Genomic DNA, 14,518 nt, shown 5'->3' with positions numbered 1-14,518 from the left:
TACAAAAATATGAGTAATCATTCATGACTTATTTACATGAAAACAAAATTACATATCCTTTATATCTAATCCATACACCAACAACCAAAAACACCTGCAAACACTTTCATTCTTCAATTTTCTTCATCTAATTGACCTCTCTCAAGTTTTATCTTCAAGTTCTAAGTGTTCTTCATATATTCTACAAGTTCTAGTTACATAAAATCAAGAATACTTTCAAGTTTGCTAGCTCACTTCCAATCTTGTAAGGTGATCATCCAACCTTAAGAAATCTTTGTTTCTTACATTAGGTTATCATTCTAATACAAGGTAATAATCATATTCAAACTTTGGTTCAATTTCTATAACTATAACAATCTTATTTCAAGTGATGATCTTACTTGAACTTGTTTTCGTGTCATGATTCTGCTTCAAGAACTTCGAGCCATCCAAGGATCCGTTGAAGCTAGATCCATTTTTCTCTTTTCTAGTAGGTTTATCTAAGGAACTTAAGGTAGTAATGATGTTCATAACATCATTCGATTCATACATATAAAGCTATCTTATTCGAAGGTTTAAACTTGTAATCACTAGAACATAGTTTAGTTAATTCTAAACTTGTTCGCAAACAAAAGTTAATCCTTCTAACTTGACTTTTAAAATCAACTAAACACATGTTCTATATCTATATGATATGCTAACTTAATGATTTAAAACCTGAAAACACGAAAAACACCGTAAAACCGGATTTACGCCGTCATAGTAACACCGCGGGCTGTTTTGGGTTAGTTACTTAAAAACTATGATAAACTTTGATTTAAAAGTTGTTATTCTGAGAAAATGATTTTTATTATGAACATGAAACTATATCCAAAAATTATGGTTAAACTCAAAGTGGAAGTATGTTTTCTAAAATGGTCATCTAGACGTCGTTCTTTCGACTGAAATGACTACCTTTACAAAAACGACTTGTAACTTATTTTTCCGACTATAAACCTATACTTTTTCTGTTTAGATTCATAAAATAGAGTTCAATATGAAACCATAGCAATTTGATTCACTCAAAACGGATTTAAAATGAAGAAGTTATGGGTAAAACAAGATTGGATAATTTTTCTCATTTTAGCTACGTAAAAATTGGTAACAAATCTATTCCAACCATAACTTAATCAACTTGTATTGTATATTATGTAATCTTGAGATACCATAGACACGTATACAATGTTTCGACCTATCATTTCGACACATCTATATATATTTCAGAACAACCATAGACACTCTATATGTGAATGTTGGAGTTAGCTATACAGGGTTGAGGTTGATTCCAAAATATATATAGTTTGAGTTGTGATCAATACTGAGATACATATACACTGGGTAGTGGATTGATTCAAGATAATATTTATCGATTTATTTATGTACATCTAACTGTGGACAACTAGTTGTAGGTTACTAACGAGGACAGCTGACTTAATAAACTTAAAACATCAAAATATATTAAAAGTGTTGTAAATATATTTTGAACATACTTTGATATATATGTATATATTGTTATAGGTTCATGAATCAACCAGTGGCCAAGTCTTACTTCCCGACGAAGTAAAAATCTGTGAAAGTGAGTTATAGTCCCACTTTTAAAATCTAATATTTTTTGGATGAGAATACATGCAGGTTTTATAAATGATTTACAAAATAGACACAAGTACGTGAAACTACATTCTATGGTTGAATTATCGAAATCGAATATGCCCCTTTTTATTAAGTCTGGTAATCTAAGAATTAGGGAACAGACACCGTAATTGACGCGAATCCTAAAGATAGATCTATTGGGCCTAACAAACCCCATCCAAAGTACCGGATGCTTTAGTACTTCGAAATTTATATCATATCCGAAGGGTGTCCCGGAATGATGGGGATATTCTTATATATGCATCTTGTTAATGTCGTTTACCCGGTGTTCACCATATGAATGATTTTTATCTCTATGTATGGGATGTGTATTGAAATATGAAATCTTGTGGTCTATTATTATGATTTGATATATATAGGTTAAACCTATAACTCACCAACATTTTTGTTGACGTTTTAAGCATGTTTATTCTCAGGTGATTATTAAGAGCTTCCGCTGTCGCATACTTAAATAAGGACGAGATTTGGAGTCCATGCTTGTATGATATTGTATAAAAATTGCATTCAAGAAACTTATTTTGTTGTAACATATTTGTATTGTAAACCATTATGTAATGGTCATGTGTAAACAAGATATTTTAGATTATCATTATTTGATAATCTACGTAAAGCTTTTTAAACTTTTATTGATGAAATAAAGGTTATGGTTTGTTTTAAAATGAATGCAGTCTTTGAAAAACGTCTCATATAGAGGTCAAAACCTCGCAACGAAATCAATTAATATGGAACATTTTTAATCAGTAAGAACGGGACATTTCATATTAGGTCATTTATAGTTGGATATTATGAAATGGTATGCATGCCTATCAACTTTCGATGAAATGAAAGTTTGTCTTTTAAAATGAATGCAATGTTTGTAAAATGTATCATATAGAGGTCAAATACCTCGCAATGTAATCATATGTTATTGTATTTGTCCTTATGGATTAGGACGGGTCATCTCAAATTGTATGGTGAAGAGCAATGTATGAGCTTGACGTGGGAAGAGTTTAAAAAGGAGTTCTTTGATGAATATCGAACTCAAGCCGACCTTAATAAAATCCGGGATGAGTTGCGCGATTTGCACCAAGGTTCGATGGACTTGGTTACTCTCAAGTCTACTTTCTTGTCAAAGACTCGTTTTTGTCCGGATTATGTTGGTGATGACCAAATGTTGATGCTAGATTTCTATCGTACTTTAAGCGATGAGTTGAAACGTAAGATTAGCCGGGGAATGGCTAAGTATTTTGAAGAGTTGTTTGAGTTTGCTTGGGGTTTCGAACCGAAGGTTCTGAAAGGAAGTGATTTCTCTTTCTCTAAGAGAAAGTTTGAAGGTTCAAGTCATTCGAACTTTTCAAACAAAAAAAACAAGAAGAGCTCCAAGAGTGTGAATAGCGTGAAGAAAGGTGGTTTCGAGGGTTATGTCCCTACTTGTTACAATTGTGGGGTACGGAGTCATTTGTCCCGAGATTGTACAAAGCCATCTTCAACAAATAAAATCACTTATTTTAATTGTCAAAAAGAAGGACACCGGAAGTCAGAGTGTCCCGATTTACGGGGTGATCAAGTGAAGAAGTTAGAGAAAGTGGCGGGTACGGATAGGGGTCGCAACTACTTGATGACCAACGATGAAGCCAAACAATCCAATGAAGTTGTCTCAGGTACTTTCATGGTTAACTATAATCCGGCAAGGATACTATTTGATAGTGGTGCTAATTTATCGTTTGTGTCTCCAAAGTTTGTGCCCAAGCTTAATAAACCGCTAGCCAAGTTAAGTCATCTGATAGAATTCAAAATAGCGGATGGTAAGACGGTGCTAGGGGTTGATGTTTGTAAAGATTGTAATGTTGTGTTTGGTACCGAAACCTTCAAAATCGATCTTATCCCGATGACTTTGGGTGAGTTTGATATTGTTGTGGGTACAGATTGGCTCGATCATTATAGAGTCAATATTGCATGCCACGAAAAGTCTATTCGTGTAAAGCCCCAAGCGGGGGAGAGTTAATTATTCATGGCGATAAGCGAAGGAGACTCGTACCATTATGCACTTATGCATGGGCGCGACGTTTCTTTAATAGTGGTGGCATGGTTTTTCTTACCTATGTAATTGATACTCGTGAAGAGCCACCATCCATTCGTGAAATTCCGGTGGTTAGTAAATTTGAAGAAGTTTTTCCGGATGAGTTACCGGGTGTTTCGGCGAAAAGACAAGTTGAATTTCGCATTGAGTTGGTTCCGGGGGCTACCCCCATTGCTAAGACTCCTTATCGCTTAGCACCGACGGAAATGCAAGAGTTGTTGAACCAAACCCAAGAGTTGCTTGAAAAGGGTTTCATTCGACCGAGTGCCTCGCCATGGGGTGCTCCGGTTTTATTCGTAAAGAAGAAGGATGGTAGTATGCGGATGTGTATCGATTATCAGGAGTTGAATAAAGTGACAATCAAGAATCTTTATCCATTGCCTCGGATTGACGATTCGTTTGATCAACTCCAAGGCGTGACTTATTTTTCTAAAATTGACTTACGGTCCAGTTATCACCAAATGCGGGTCCGTGAGGAAGATATTGAGAAAACAGCCTTTTGAATGCGTTACAGGCATTTTGAATTTGTAGTTATATCTTTCGGTCTTACGAATGCACCGGCGGCATTCATGGTTCTTATGAAGCGAGTGTGCCAACCTATGTTGGACAAGTCGGTAATTGTGTTCATTGACGACATACTTGTCTATTCTAAGAGTATGAAGGAACATGAACACCATTTGCGTGAAGTGTTGAAGACGTTGCGGAAGGAGAAATTGTATGCTAAACTCTTCAAGTGTGAATTTTGGCTAAGGGAAGTGCAATTCCTTGGTCATATTGTGAACAAAGAAGGTATTCAAGTAGATCCGGGGAAGATAGAGACAGTGAAAAGTTGGGAACAAACGACTACACCTACGAAAATCCGAAGTTTTCTCGAATTGGTCGGTTATTACCGTTGGTTTATCCAAGAATTTTCGAAAATCGCTTCTCCGTTAACGAAGTTGACAAGAAAGAACGCGAGATTTAATTGGAAAAATGAGCAAGAAATTGCTTTTCAATTGTTAAAAGAGAAATTGTGTCAAGCTCCGGTCTTAGTATTGCCGAAAGGTGTAGAAGATATGACGGTTTATTGTGATGCCTCATTAAATGGGATCGGGTGTGTTCTAATACAACAGGGTAAAGTCATCGCTTATGCCTCTTGACAATTGAAGGAACACGAAAAGAGATACCCGAATCATGATCTTGAATTGGCGGCGGTGGTGCATGCATTGAAAATTTGGCGCCACTACTTGTATGGTGTCAAGTGTACGATTTATTCGGATCATAAGAGTTTGAAACATCTTTTTGATCGAGATTTGAATTATCATCAACGTAGATGGATGGATGTGGTAAAATACTATGATTGTGAGATACTTTATTATCCGGGTAAGGCGAATGTGGTCGCGGATGCGTTAAGTCGAAAGAGTCAACATCCGGCGATACGAGTAGGATCGTTACGCATGATTATTACTAACAATTTTCTTGTAAGGCTTGGTGAGATACAACTTGAAGCATTCGTTAACAACAAGCATGAAGAACGAATCATGGGGCAAACGGAGTCTATTACCTTAGGTCCGCATGGTTTGTTATCCTTTCAAGGAAGGGTATGGGTACCTAAGATGGGTGATTACCGACAAGTGCTACTTGATGAAGCACATAAGTTAAAGTATTCCATTCATCCGGGTGCGACGAAGATGTATCTTGATTTGAAGAAAGAATATTGGTGGCCGGCATGAAATGTGATGTCGTTAAGTATGTTGAACAATGCGTCACGTGTTTGCAAGTTAAGGCCGAACACCAAAAGCCGTATGGTATGTTACAACTGTTGGAAATTCCAAAATGGAAATGGGAGCACATTACCATGGATTTCATTACAAAGTTACCAAAGACGGTGAGAACCCAATTTGATACGATTTGGGTGATAGTTGATCGATTGACGAAGAGTGCTTTGTTTCTTCCCATTCGAGAAAAGATATCGTCGGAGACCTTGTCTAAGTTGTTTATCAAGGAGGTGATATTGAGACACGGGGTTCCTATATCTATTGTTTCGAATCGAGATACTCGTTTCACGTCTCGATTTTGGAATAAGTTTCATGAAGATATGGGTACTCAATTAAAGATGAGCACGGCGTATCATCCTCAAACGGACGGTCAAACCGAACGTACGAATCAAATGTTGGAGGATATGTTAGGGGCGTGTGTTATTGATTTTGGTGGTAGTTGGAATGAGCACCTACCTTTGGTGGAATTCTCGTACAACAATAGCCATCATGCTAGTATTGGAATGCCACCGTATGAGATGCTTTATAGGCGAAGGTGTCGAACTCCTATTTGTTGGGGTGAAGTGGGACAAAGGGAAATCGGGAGTATCGACTTGGTTTTAGAGACGAATAGTAAGACTGAGATGATTCGGGCTCGACTTAAGGCGGCGCAAGATAGACAAAAGTCTTATGCCGATAAACGAAGGCGGCCGATTGAGTTCCAATAAGGTGACATGGTGATGCTTAAGGTATCGCCGTGGAAGGATGTTATTCGGTTTCGAAAATGGGGAAAGTTAGCTCCTCTGTTTATTGGACCTTTCAAAATTTTGGCTCGTGTTGGTGAAGTTGCTTATAGACTAGAGTTACCCGAAGAGCTTGTAGGAATTCATAACATATTCCATGTTTCCCATCTCCGTAAGTGTCTTGCGGATGACTCGACGTGGGTGCCGTTGGATGAGATTTCCTTAAACAACAAGTTAGAATATGTCGAGGAACCGATTTCCATTCTTGATAAAAAAGTTAAAATGTTGCCTAACAAAGAGGTGAGGACTTTCAAAGTCCAATGGCGTCATTGAAAGGGTTCCGAGTTCATGTGGGAATCCGAAGAGTTCGTTTTGATGTATCTTCCTGCTTGTCATGCGGCTTGGATTGCGAGGACGCAATTCGAATCAAGTGGGGGAGAGTTGTAAGTCCCGAATCCGATTTGTATATATTGTATATAAATAAATTGTTGGTGGAATCTGTGACAGAAGAAGTGCGCGGCGCGCATTTGGACGCGCGGTGCGCAGACTGGGCTGACAGCTCATTCGGCCTTTTTAGATATTTTAGAGGGATAAATTAGTATTTTCACATGTGGAACGAGTTTAAGGCCACAAGATCAGTTTGGTGGGTGTCATAACTTCATTTTCATCTACCATTTTCACTTCCACTTTAATCCTAGAGAGAGAGGAGGTTTTTAGTGTGAGAAAGCTCAATCAAAGGTGGAAAAAGCTCATTTCGGGTTTAAGCTCGAGTTTTAAAGTTGTTCATCTAGTCACTAGCTACGTTGTGATTGTGGTGGTAAGCTCTAATCTTAATTTCCTTAATTAATTAGTGAGAAGGGTTAGGGTTTGGGTTAGTGATAAACATGAAACCCATTTGTTAGTGATTTGGGGGAATTTGGGTAAGTCGGGTTATGAGAACCCAATAATGACTAACCTAGGGTTTTAATGTAATAAATGGTTTTTATGGGTCTTTAATGGCTAACAATCACTAGCACACTTTGCGGTTAAGTGAATGGGTGTTACTTGGGTTGTGGGTGACCCAAATGGGCGTGTTAATCTTGAAACGGGTCAAAATAACTTTGAGTGGCCTAAGTTGTCAAATTGTGTATGAAAATACACTAACCTTGTGTTAATAAGTGTATTAAGACCATGTTCGGCTAGTGTTAGGGTTTTGGCAGAGTTGACCTAATATTAGGGTTAAGAGTGCAAATGGGTCAAAATTGCACTATAGGTCAAAATGACACTAGGATGGTGAGTGAGTTGGTTGACTAACTTGATTTGTGTGATTGATTATACGCATAATGTAATAGGTACGTTACATTTAAGGTTGCAAGCTCGGTTATCATTCACAAAAGGCATTAAGGTGAGTGGAATAATTATATGCGTATGTATATGATTTATTTATTTGCGGGGTATGGGTTTTAAGTTCGATGTTGACGATACCATATCCTCGTATGAGTTACTTTTGATGAGGGTTTAAAGTTTGGTGTTGACGATACCTCATGTATGGAGTTAAAGTTCAATGTTGACGATGTCATACCACTATTGTAGTGATTTTAATAAGGGGTTAAAGTTCGATGTAGACGATACCTCATATGTGGGTTTTAAGTTCGATGTTGACGATACCACATTAAATGGGTCGGATGGGGTTTAAGTTCGATGTTGATGATACCATTCGCGGGGCTAGCCTTGAATACTAACGGATGTTTTGAACATCGATGTTTTGTGTGTTGCTAGTTATTGTAGCAATTTATATTGATCGAGTTATATGCTTTTTTTGTGCTAGCTTGAGTATTTGAGATTTAGCGTTATACTTGTGACGGTATGCTAATTAAGTTGCTAGCGTGTATGCAGTAATTGTGTAAGTGCTTGCAAATAGGTAAATTATAAATGTATGTGTATAATTATTGCATTCACTAAGCGTTTTGCTTACCCTCTCGTTGTTTACCCTTTTTAGGCTCCGGCGTGGACAAAGGCAAGGGTATTCGTTTGGATTAGAGATTTCCCACTTTGGATATGATAGTGGTGGCTTTTGCGTTTCGACCAAGGCGTTGGGTAGTTTAACCCCAAACACCATGCTCATCTTTTGTTTGGTATTTAAACTCGTGGGTCGAAAATACTATTGTTATTGTACGGGTCGTCGTACCCTTTTGTAAACTCAAATCTTGGGAATTATGTAAACTACTCATGGTCGTAATCGAATTAATGTTGTGTGAAATTGGTTTTGAAGTTTTGGCTTTATATGTGAAAACTGGCCAACAGCATCTTTCATGCACTAAGGCGCGCCGCGCAGATTGTAGCGCGCCGCGCAAATGGGAGATCAGATGCTTGGCCCTTTGTTTGCTGACTGACCTGGTTTTACGCTTTAACCGCGCATTTTCCCCAGGCCAGTTTACTGTTTATAAAAAAAAATGTGTAGTGTTTTGGGTAATCGAAGTTGGGTTGTTACAAGAACAAGGAAAGCTGGGCGGTGGCCTGGGCGATGGGCTGCCATCGGCGCCCAGCAGGGCAGCGGGGTGGGCGGTGGCTAAGTCGTAACCGTTGGGAGGGCTCTTATTATTATTACTCTTATAATATATATATATATATATATATATATATATATATATATATATATATATATATATATATATATATATATATATATATATATATATATATATATATAATATCATAGACAAAAAATAAAAAATCACAATATATATATATATATATATATATATATATATATATATATATATATATATATACACACATATATATATATACACATATATATATATACACATATACACATATATATATATATATATATATATATATATATATATATATATATATATATATATATATATATATATATATATATATATATATATATATATATATTGTGATTTTTTATTTTTTGTCTATGATATGAACATGCTTTATAAAGCATTAAAGCAAATCTATATGTAATTTGTTTGCAATACTTATATGTATAATAATTATGTATTTTAGAAATTATTATAAATTCTAATTGTAATTCTGTATCTTTTCTTTTTTAGTTCTTAAAATCTAGATAGTAACGTTTAATCAAAGATGGATTGAATTTGGATTTTCAAATTACTAGTCAATCTAATAATTGGATATTTGGATGGAATTAAAGTAGAATCGATCCCTTTTTGTAGTTACTTTCCAGGTTAACATACACGGAGTAACTACAATATATGAAAGTAGTGAAATGAATTAACAAAATTACTCGTAAATATTTTTAAAAGGAAATCAAAAAATCAAAATTAGTTAGTGGAATGAATAAAATAAAATATAAAATTATACTGTAGCATAATTGCGTGTATAAGCTGATTTAGGGAAGTATAATTGGTATTGAAACTGAATTAACTACTCATCAATGTTTAGTTATATATGAATATATGAATATGAATATATGAATTAGGAAACCAATATTAATGTTTATTGACCACAAATTAACTAACGATCCCATAAAGTTTGCAGCAATCAACTCCTAATCTGTGTATATATATTCAATGGCTAAAGAACAAATTCATGCAACTTATATCAGTTATAATATATTCAATGGCTAACTACACATTTTTCTCATTCTCCCCTATAACCTTCTCATTATTCTTCCTTACAATCTGCAATGCTATAGACTACGAAGTGATTAACGAAGCTCCCAATACGCCAGGTGGCATGAATTTCACCGATTATGTAGGATTTGAGTACGCCAAAGAACAAATGGGCGTGATCAATGACTTCATATGGAACACGGTGTTAGAAGAATACAGTCCCGAAGACCGCAAGCAACTCGATACCGTTGAGCTTCGAATGGTGGACTGGAAAGATCAATACCCAGGAACCGCAGCAATCGCTTGGGGCAACAACAAGATTAACTTTAGCGTAGACACGTTCAATGGGGTTCCAGGTGACAGGGTGCAAAGGGTGTTTACGAGCATTATGTACCACGAAATGACACACGTGTTTCAATGGTATGGTGAGTTTACGCCGAGTGGGTTGATCGAAGGGATTGCAGATTACACGGTTATACGAGCAAATTATGTGGATGTTCCAACTTATGTGAAACCGGGACAAGGGGATCGGTGGGATCAAGGGTATGGTGTAACGGCTCGTTTTCTTGAGTATTGTGATAGTTTAACGACGTCGTTTGTGGCTAAGCTAAACAAGTTGATTAGGACGGCGTATGACGCGTCCTATTTCGAAGAGTTAACTGGGAAGCCTGTTGAACAACTTTGGGACGAGTATAAGAGTCACTATGGGCAACAGATATAGAAATAGTATAGAAGTAGTTTTGTGACCCGTGATGAAATCACGAGTTTGCTACTATTTTGTGTATTGTTTTTTCTTTGTTTGTTTAAGAGTATTGGTCAATTCAACATATTAATCTGAATTTGGATATCCTCTATTCTTAATTATTTAATTCTTGATTATCTACCATTTTAAGACACATAGTATTTACATTTAAAATTTGTCTATTCAAGAAAAACATATAAACAATTAAACTTATTGGCTGCACTTAAAAAGTTAAAATACATTACCATTATCATTACCATTACCATTACCATTATTTCAAAAAAGATAATAACTTTGAACAGATCCGAAGATCAACAAGTAAAATCATTACAAAAGAAAATTAAAACTTAACCAAAAATATGACAATTCTACAAACCTAAACCAACGATCCTACCAACTCGGTAGAACACAATTGACTAGAAAAACAAAAAATGAAATTCTTGTCGAATCCGAGTGGGTCTAACACGCCAACAATGAAAACTTAAGTAAACTAAAGCAGTAACAACATACAAAAACAAGCGACAACGGTTGAAAGATTACCGACCGCCACATCAACAAACTAACAAACTATTCTTGACGATTAACAAAACGTGCAGAAATATTATATTAAATCAAATAAATAAAAAATAATTATTTTATCAAATAATAAAATTAAAAACCATCAAAGATCTATTAGATATAAAATCCTAGCCGATTAAAAATAATTTGGCGATAAAAGTAGAGCTCATAAAATATAAAACCGTATGTTAATTAAACAAAAGCAAAAGGAAGAACAAAAAATAAAGAAAGTTGCTCATAAAAAACCAACCTCTTTCATTTTTTTTTTTTTTTTTTTTTTTTTTTTGAATGGCAAGTAGTCGGGATCGAATACTCTCATCTGCTACGCACGCACGCGCTTTCTCTCTTCTCTATTCTCTTAAAACCTACAACTAAAAAAACATATGTAGACACAAAAAGCATATAGATCGACGTACATACAAAAAAGGTGCACACGTAAAAGAGAAGATATGTAAAATAAAAAAAGATGGTGTTGCTTGATGGACTTCGGAGCCGAAATGTCATTTTGCAACGGCAACCTGGAGTGACGAATCGTCTGCTAACGTTCTGAAAGAGCAACGACGATAAAACTTCCCAACACCTTGTGCTCTTAACATGCGTGATGTATCATTGGACCACATTGCAAAAAAAAAAAAAAAAAAAAAAAAAAAAAAAAAAAAAAAAAAAAAAATCCCAATTAATATTAGGAAATCACATGTACTCAATGCCGTTTTTTGTAAAATATGATTCAATAATACATTATTGCAACAATTTATCAAAGTTAAATTTTCTAACATAAAACACTTGATGAGTATCTTTTTGTTTGACAAAAAATAGAAAATTTAATCAGAAAGATATAAAGTTTCAAATGGTACAAATCATCGTTTGCATAACTAGACCTTACGGTCTATTATACACATCAATTGATCTAAATCCTATAACACATAAACAAATAAACTTATTCAATAAACTAACACTCGTAACACCCCAATCCAAAACCCCAAACATTCACCAAAACCGTCTTTCATCGCAACGAAGACCAAACCCAGCAGCTAACTCAACGCAAGCCTCAACCAAATCCCAAACAAGGAGTAACCCAAACTACACCTAAGAAAAGTCGTGAACCACTACAATCCGAAACTAAACTAACAGTAGTAGATTTGGAGCAAATTTGTCGAAAAGTACAAATGTTCCAACCACAAAATGCACCAACTAACGGATGTCAAACCATCATTGAAACTTAATCCGCAAAATCAGAGTAGCAAGAAAACGCGAAAGGATACAGGAAAGTAGTAGCGTTCAGCCGGAGAAGCATCGACACCAAAGTAACAGCCGAAAATAAATCTGGCGAGTAGAAAAAACAAACTGTCGGATGTCAAATATGACGAGGAACCGGAATAACCAAAGTTTAACAAACACAAGATCTCTGAATGAGATCTCCACCAAACACCACCATGTCCAAAAAAACTTAAACAATGTATTATGGCAACCAGCAAGGCTTAAGGCTTATAGATCAAACCACATAGAGCGAAGGACACACCTGTAAACGCCTTTGGAATTCGTCAACAGCAGAAGATGTGGGAACCCAAAAGCATAGTTGGGAGCCGGATAACTAAGTAACCTCAACCCGACGAACGTAGGATCGTTTCCGCCCAACATATAAGCTCATGAATCTCTTAGTACTCTAAAACCAATTGGTGATAGAGGGAGGTTTCCATAGGCATATACATTGACATTATTTCTTTTCTATTTTCGATGTGGGATGACTTTCATCTTTTTATAAATGATTATACTCCAATAATCATCCCCTTAGTCGGTTTAGATACATGCTATGTGCTACATGACTGCTATTGCTTTCTTTCTGCTAACATGTATCCAAACTCGAGCTGCAACCTGCTCTGATACCATTTGTAGGATCGTTTTCGCCCGACAACATTTCCAACACACGAGCACATGAGTCCCTCAGTACTCTAAAATCAATTGGCGAAAGAGGGGGTTCTCATAGGCTTATATACTGACATTATATCTTTCCTATTTTCGATGTGGGATGACTTTCATATTTTTATAACCGATTACACTCCAACAACAAACGGCCAGGCAACTCAACCCCATCAACACCAAAACAGCACACAAACCCAAAGAGAAGGAGGACCTCCATTCTCGTCGCTTGTTGTTTGGTGTCGGAAAACGTGCTCGAAGCTTGGATCTTGACAAATACACTAGAAGAGAAGGAAGAGAATGAACATAAAGGAGAAAAGGGACAAAAAGAGAAAGTAAATGAGTAGTATTTTTGTTTGAAATGAAACTTTAGTTAATCAATAGTATCTACTTCTTAACAAGTGATTTATGGCCCATATTAGCAAATCTCGTAATCAAAATTTGGTATGACAAATTCATAAATTTTTTAGATTGGTTGTCCAAGTTAGGAAACCAATCTACGTACTTAGCAAGTCGTTGAAGAGATTGCAATAACCTAAATGATGTTTGATGTTAAACAATAAAACGTTTTTGTAATGTGCATATATATATATATATATATATATATATATATATATATATATATATATATATATATATATATATATATATATATATATATATATATATATATGATTTATGATACTACTTATAGTTACATGTATACTTTAAGTAATTGTAAGCATTTAATGGCTCCCTATTCCATTATGAGCATATGCATCGTATTGACCATCTCATTACACTTTCAGGAAACCCGTTCCGCCATCAACTACCAAGTGATTAACGAAGCCACCACAACTACGGGCGGCATCAAGTTCATGGAAAAACTCGGAATTTCTGGTGCGAAACAAATGATGGCTGAAGTGAACAACTTCATATGGAACACGGTCTTAGAACAAACCAACCCTGTCGATCGCCTTACTTATAATACCCTGGAACTTGTTATAAAACCCGACATTGTAGGAGCTGATGGAATTGCGTATGGCAACAAGATTAATGTTAGTGCTATTTTCTTTGCAAGGGTACCAGACGTGAAACTTGGTTTCAAACACCTTATGTGCCATGAAATGACACATAGTTTTCAATGGACAGGTGAGGGTCGTACACCACCGATGTTGGTTGAAGGGATTGCAGATTACACAACTCTTAGAGCGAAAACCGTGGATCGAGCATTGTTTGAGAAACCGGGACAAGGGGATCGGTGGGATCAAGGGTATCATATCACGGCTCTTTTTCTCGAGTACTGTGATACCGTTACTCCTTCATTTACAGCAAAGCTTAACAAGATGATGAGGAAGACGTATGATGTCACGTTTTTTCAAAATATAACAGGAAAGCCCGTGGAGCAACTTTGGAAGGATTACAAGAGTAACTACGGGCAACACAAATGACAAATCATCGCATAAAATTGGGTTGAATTAATGGCTAATTGGTGTTATCCTTTTTTTTCTTTTAGTTTGTCTACA

General features: G+C 35.9%; 2 protein-coding genes across 2 annotated transcripts; both read left to right on the top strand.

Moving 5' to 3' along the window:
- Positions 1 to 9,803: 9,803 nt before the first annotated feature.
- LOC139887915 (uncharacterized) lies at positions 9,804 to 10,517 on the top strand. Its single transcript, XM_071870963.1, has one exon. It carries the CDS (start codon positions 9,804 to 9,806, stop codon positions 10,515 to 10,517), a length of 714 nt encoding a protein of 237 aa, XP_071727064.1.
- A 3,224-nt stretch (positions 10,518 to 13,741) lies between these two features.
- LOC139887914 (uncharacterized) lies at positions 13,742 to 14,443 on the top strand. Its single transcript, XM_071870962.1, has one exon. The coding sequence runs from the start codon at positions 13,742 to 13,744 to the stop codon at positions 14,441 to 14,443; it is 702 nt and encodes a 233-aa protein (XP_071727063.1).
- Positions 14,444 to 14,518: the final 75 nt, after the last annotated feature.

Source organism: Rutidosis leptorrhynchoides, chromosome 2 (assembly GCF_046630445.1).
Source record: "Rutidosis leptorrhynchoides isolate AG116_Rl617_1_P2 chromosome 2, CSIRO_AGI_Rlap_v1, whole genome shotgun sequence".
NCBI lineage: Eukaryota > Viridiplantae > Streptophyta > Magnoliopsida > Asterales > Asteraceae > Rutidosis > Rutidosis leptorrhynchoides.
This window is presented reverse-complemented; position numbering and strand designations above follow the sequence as displayed.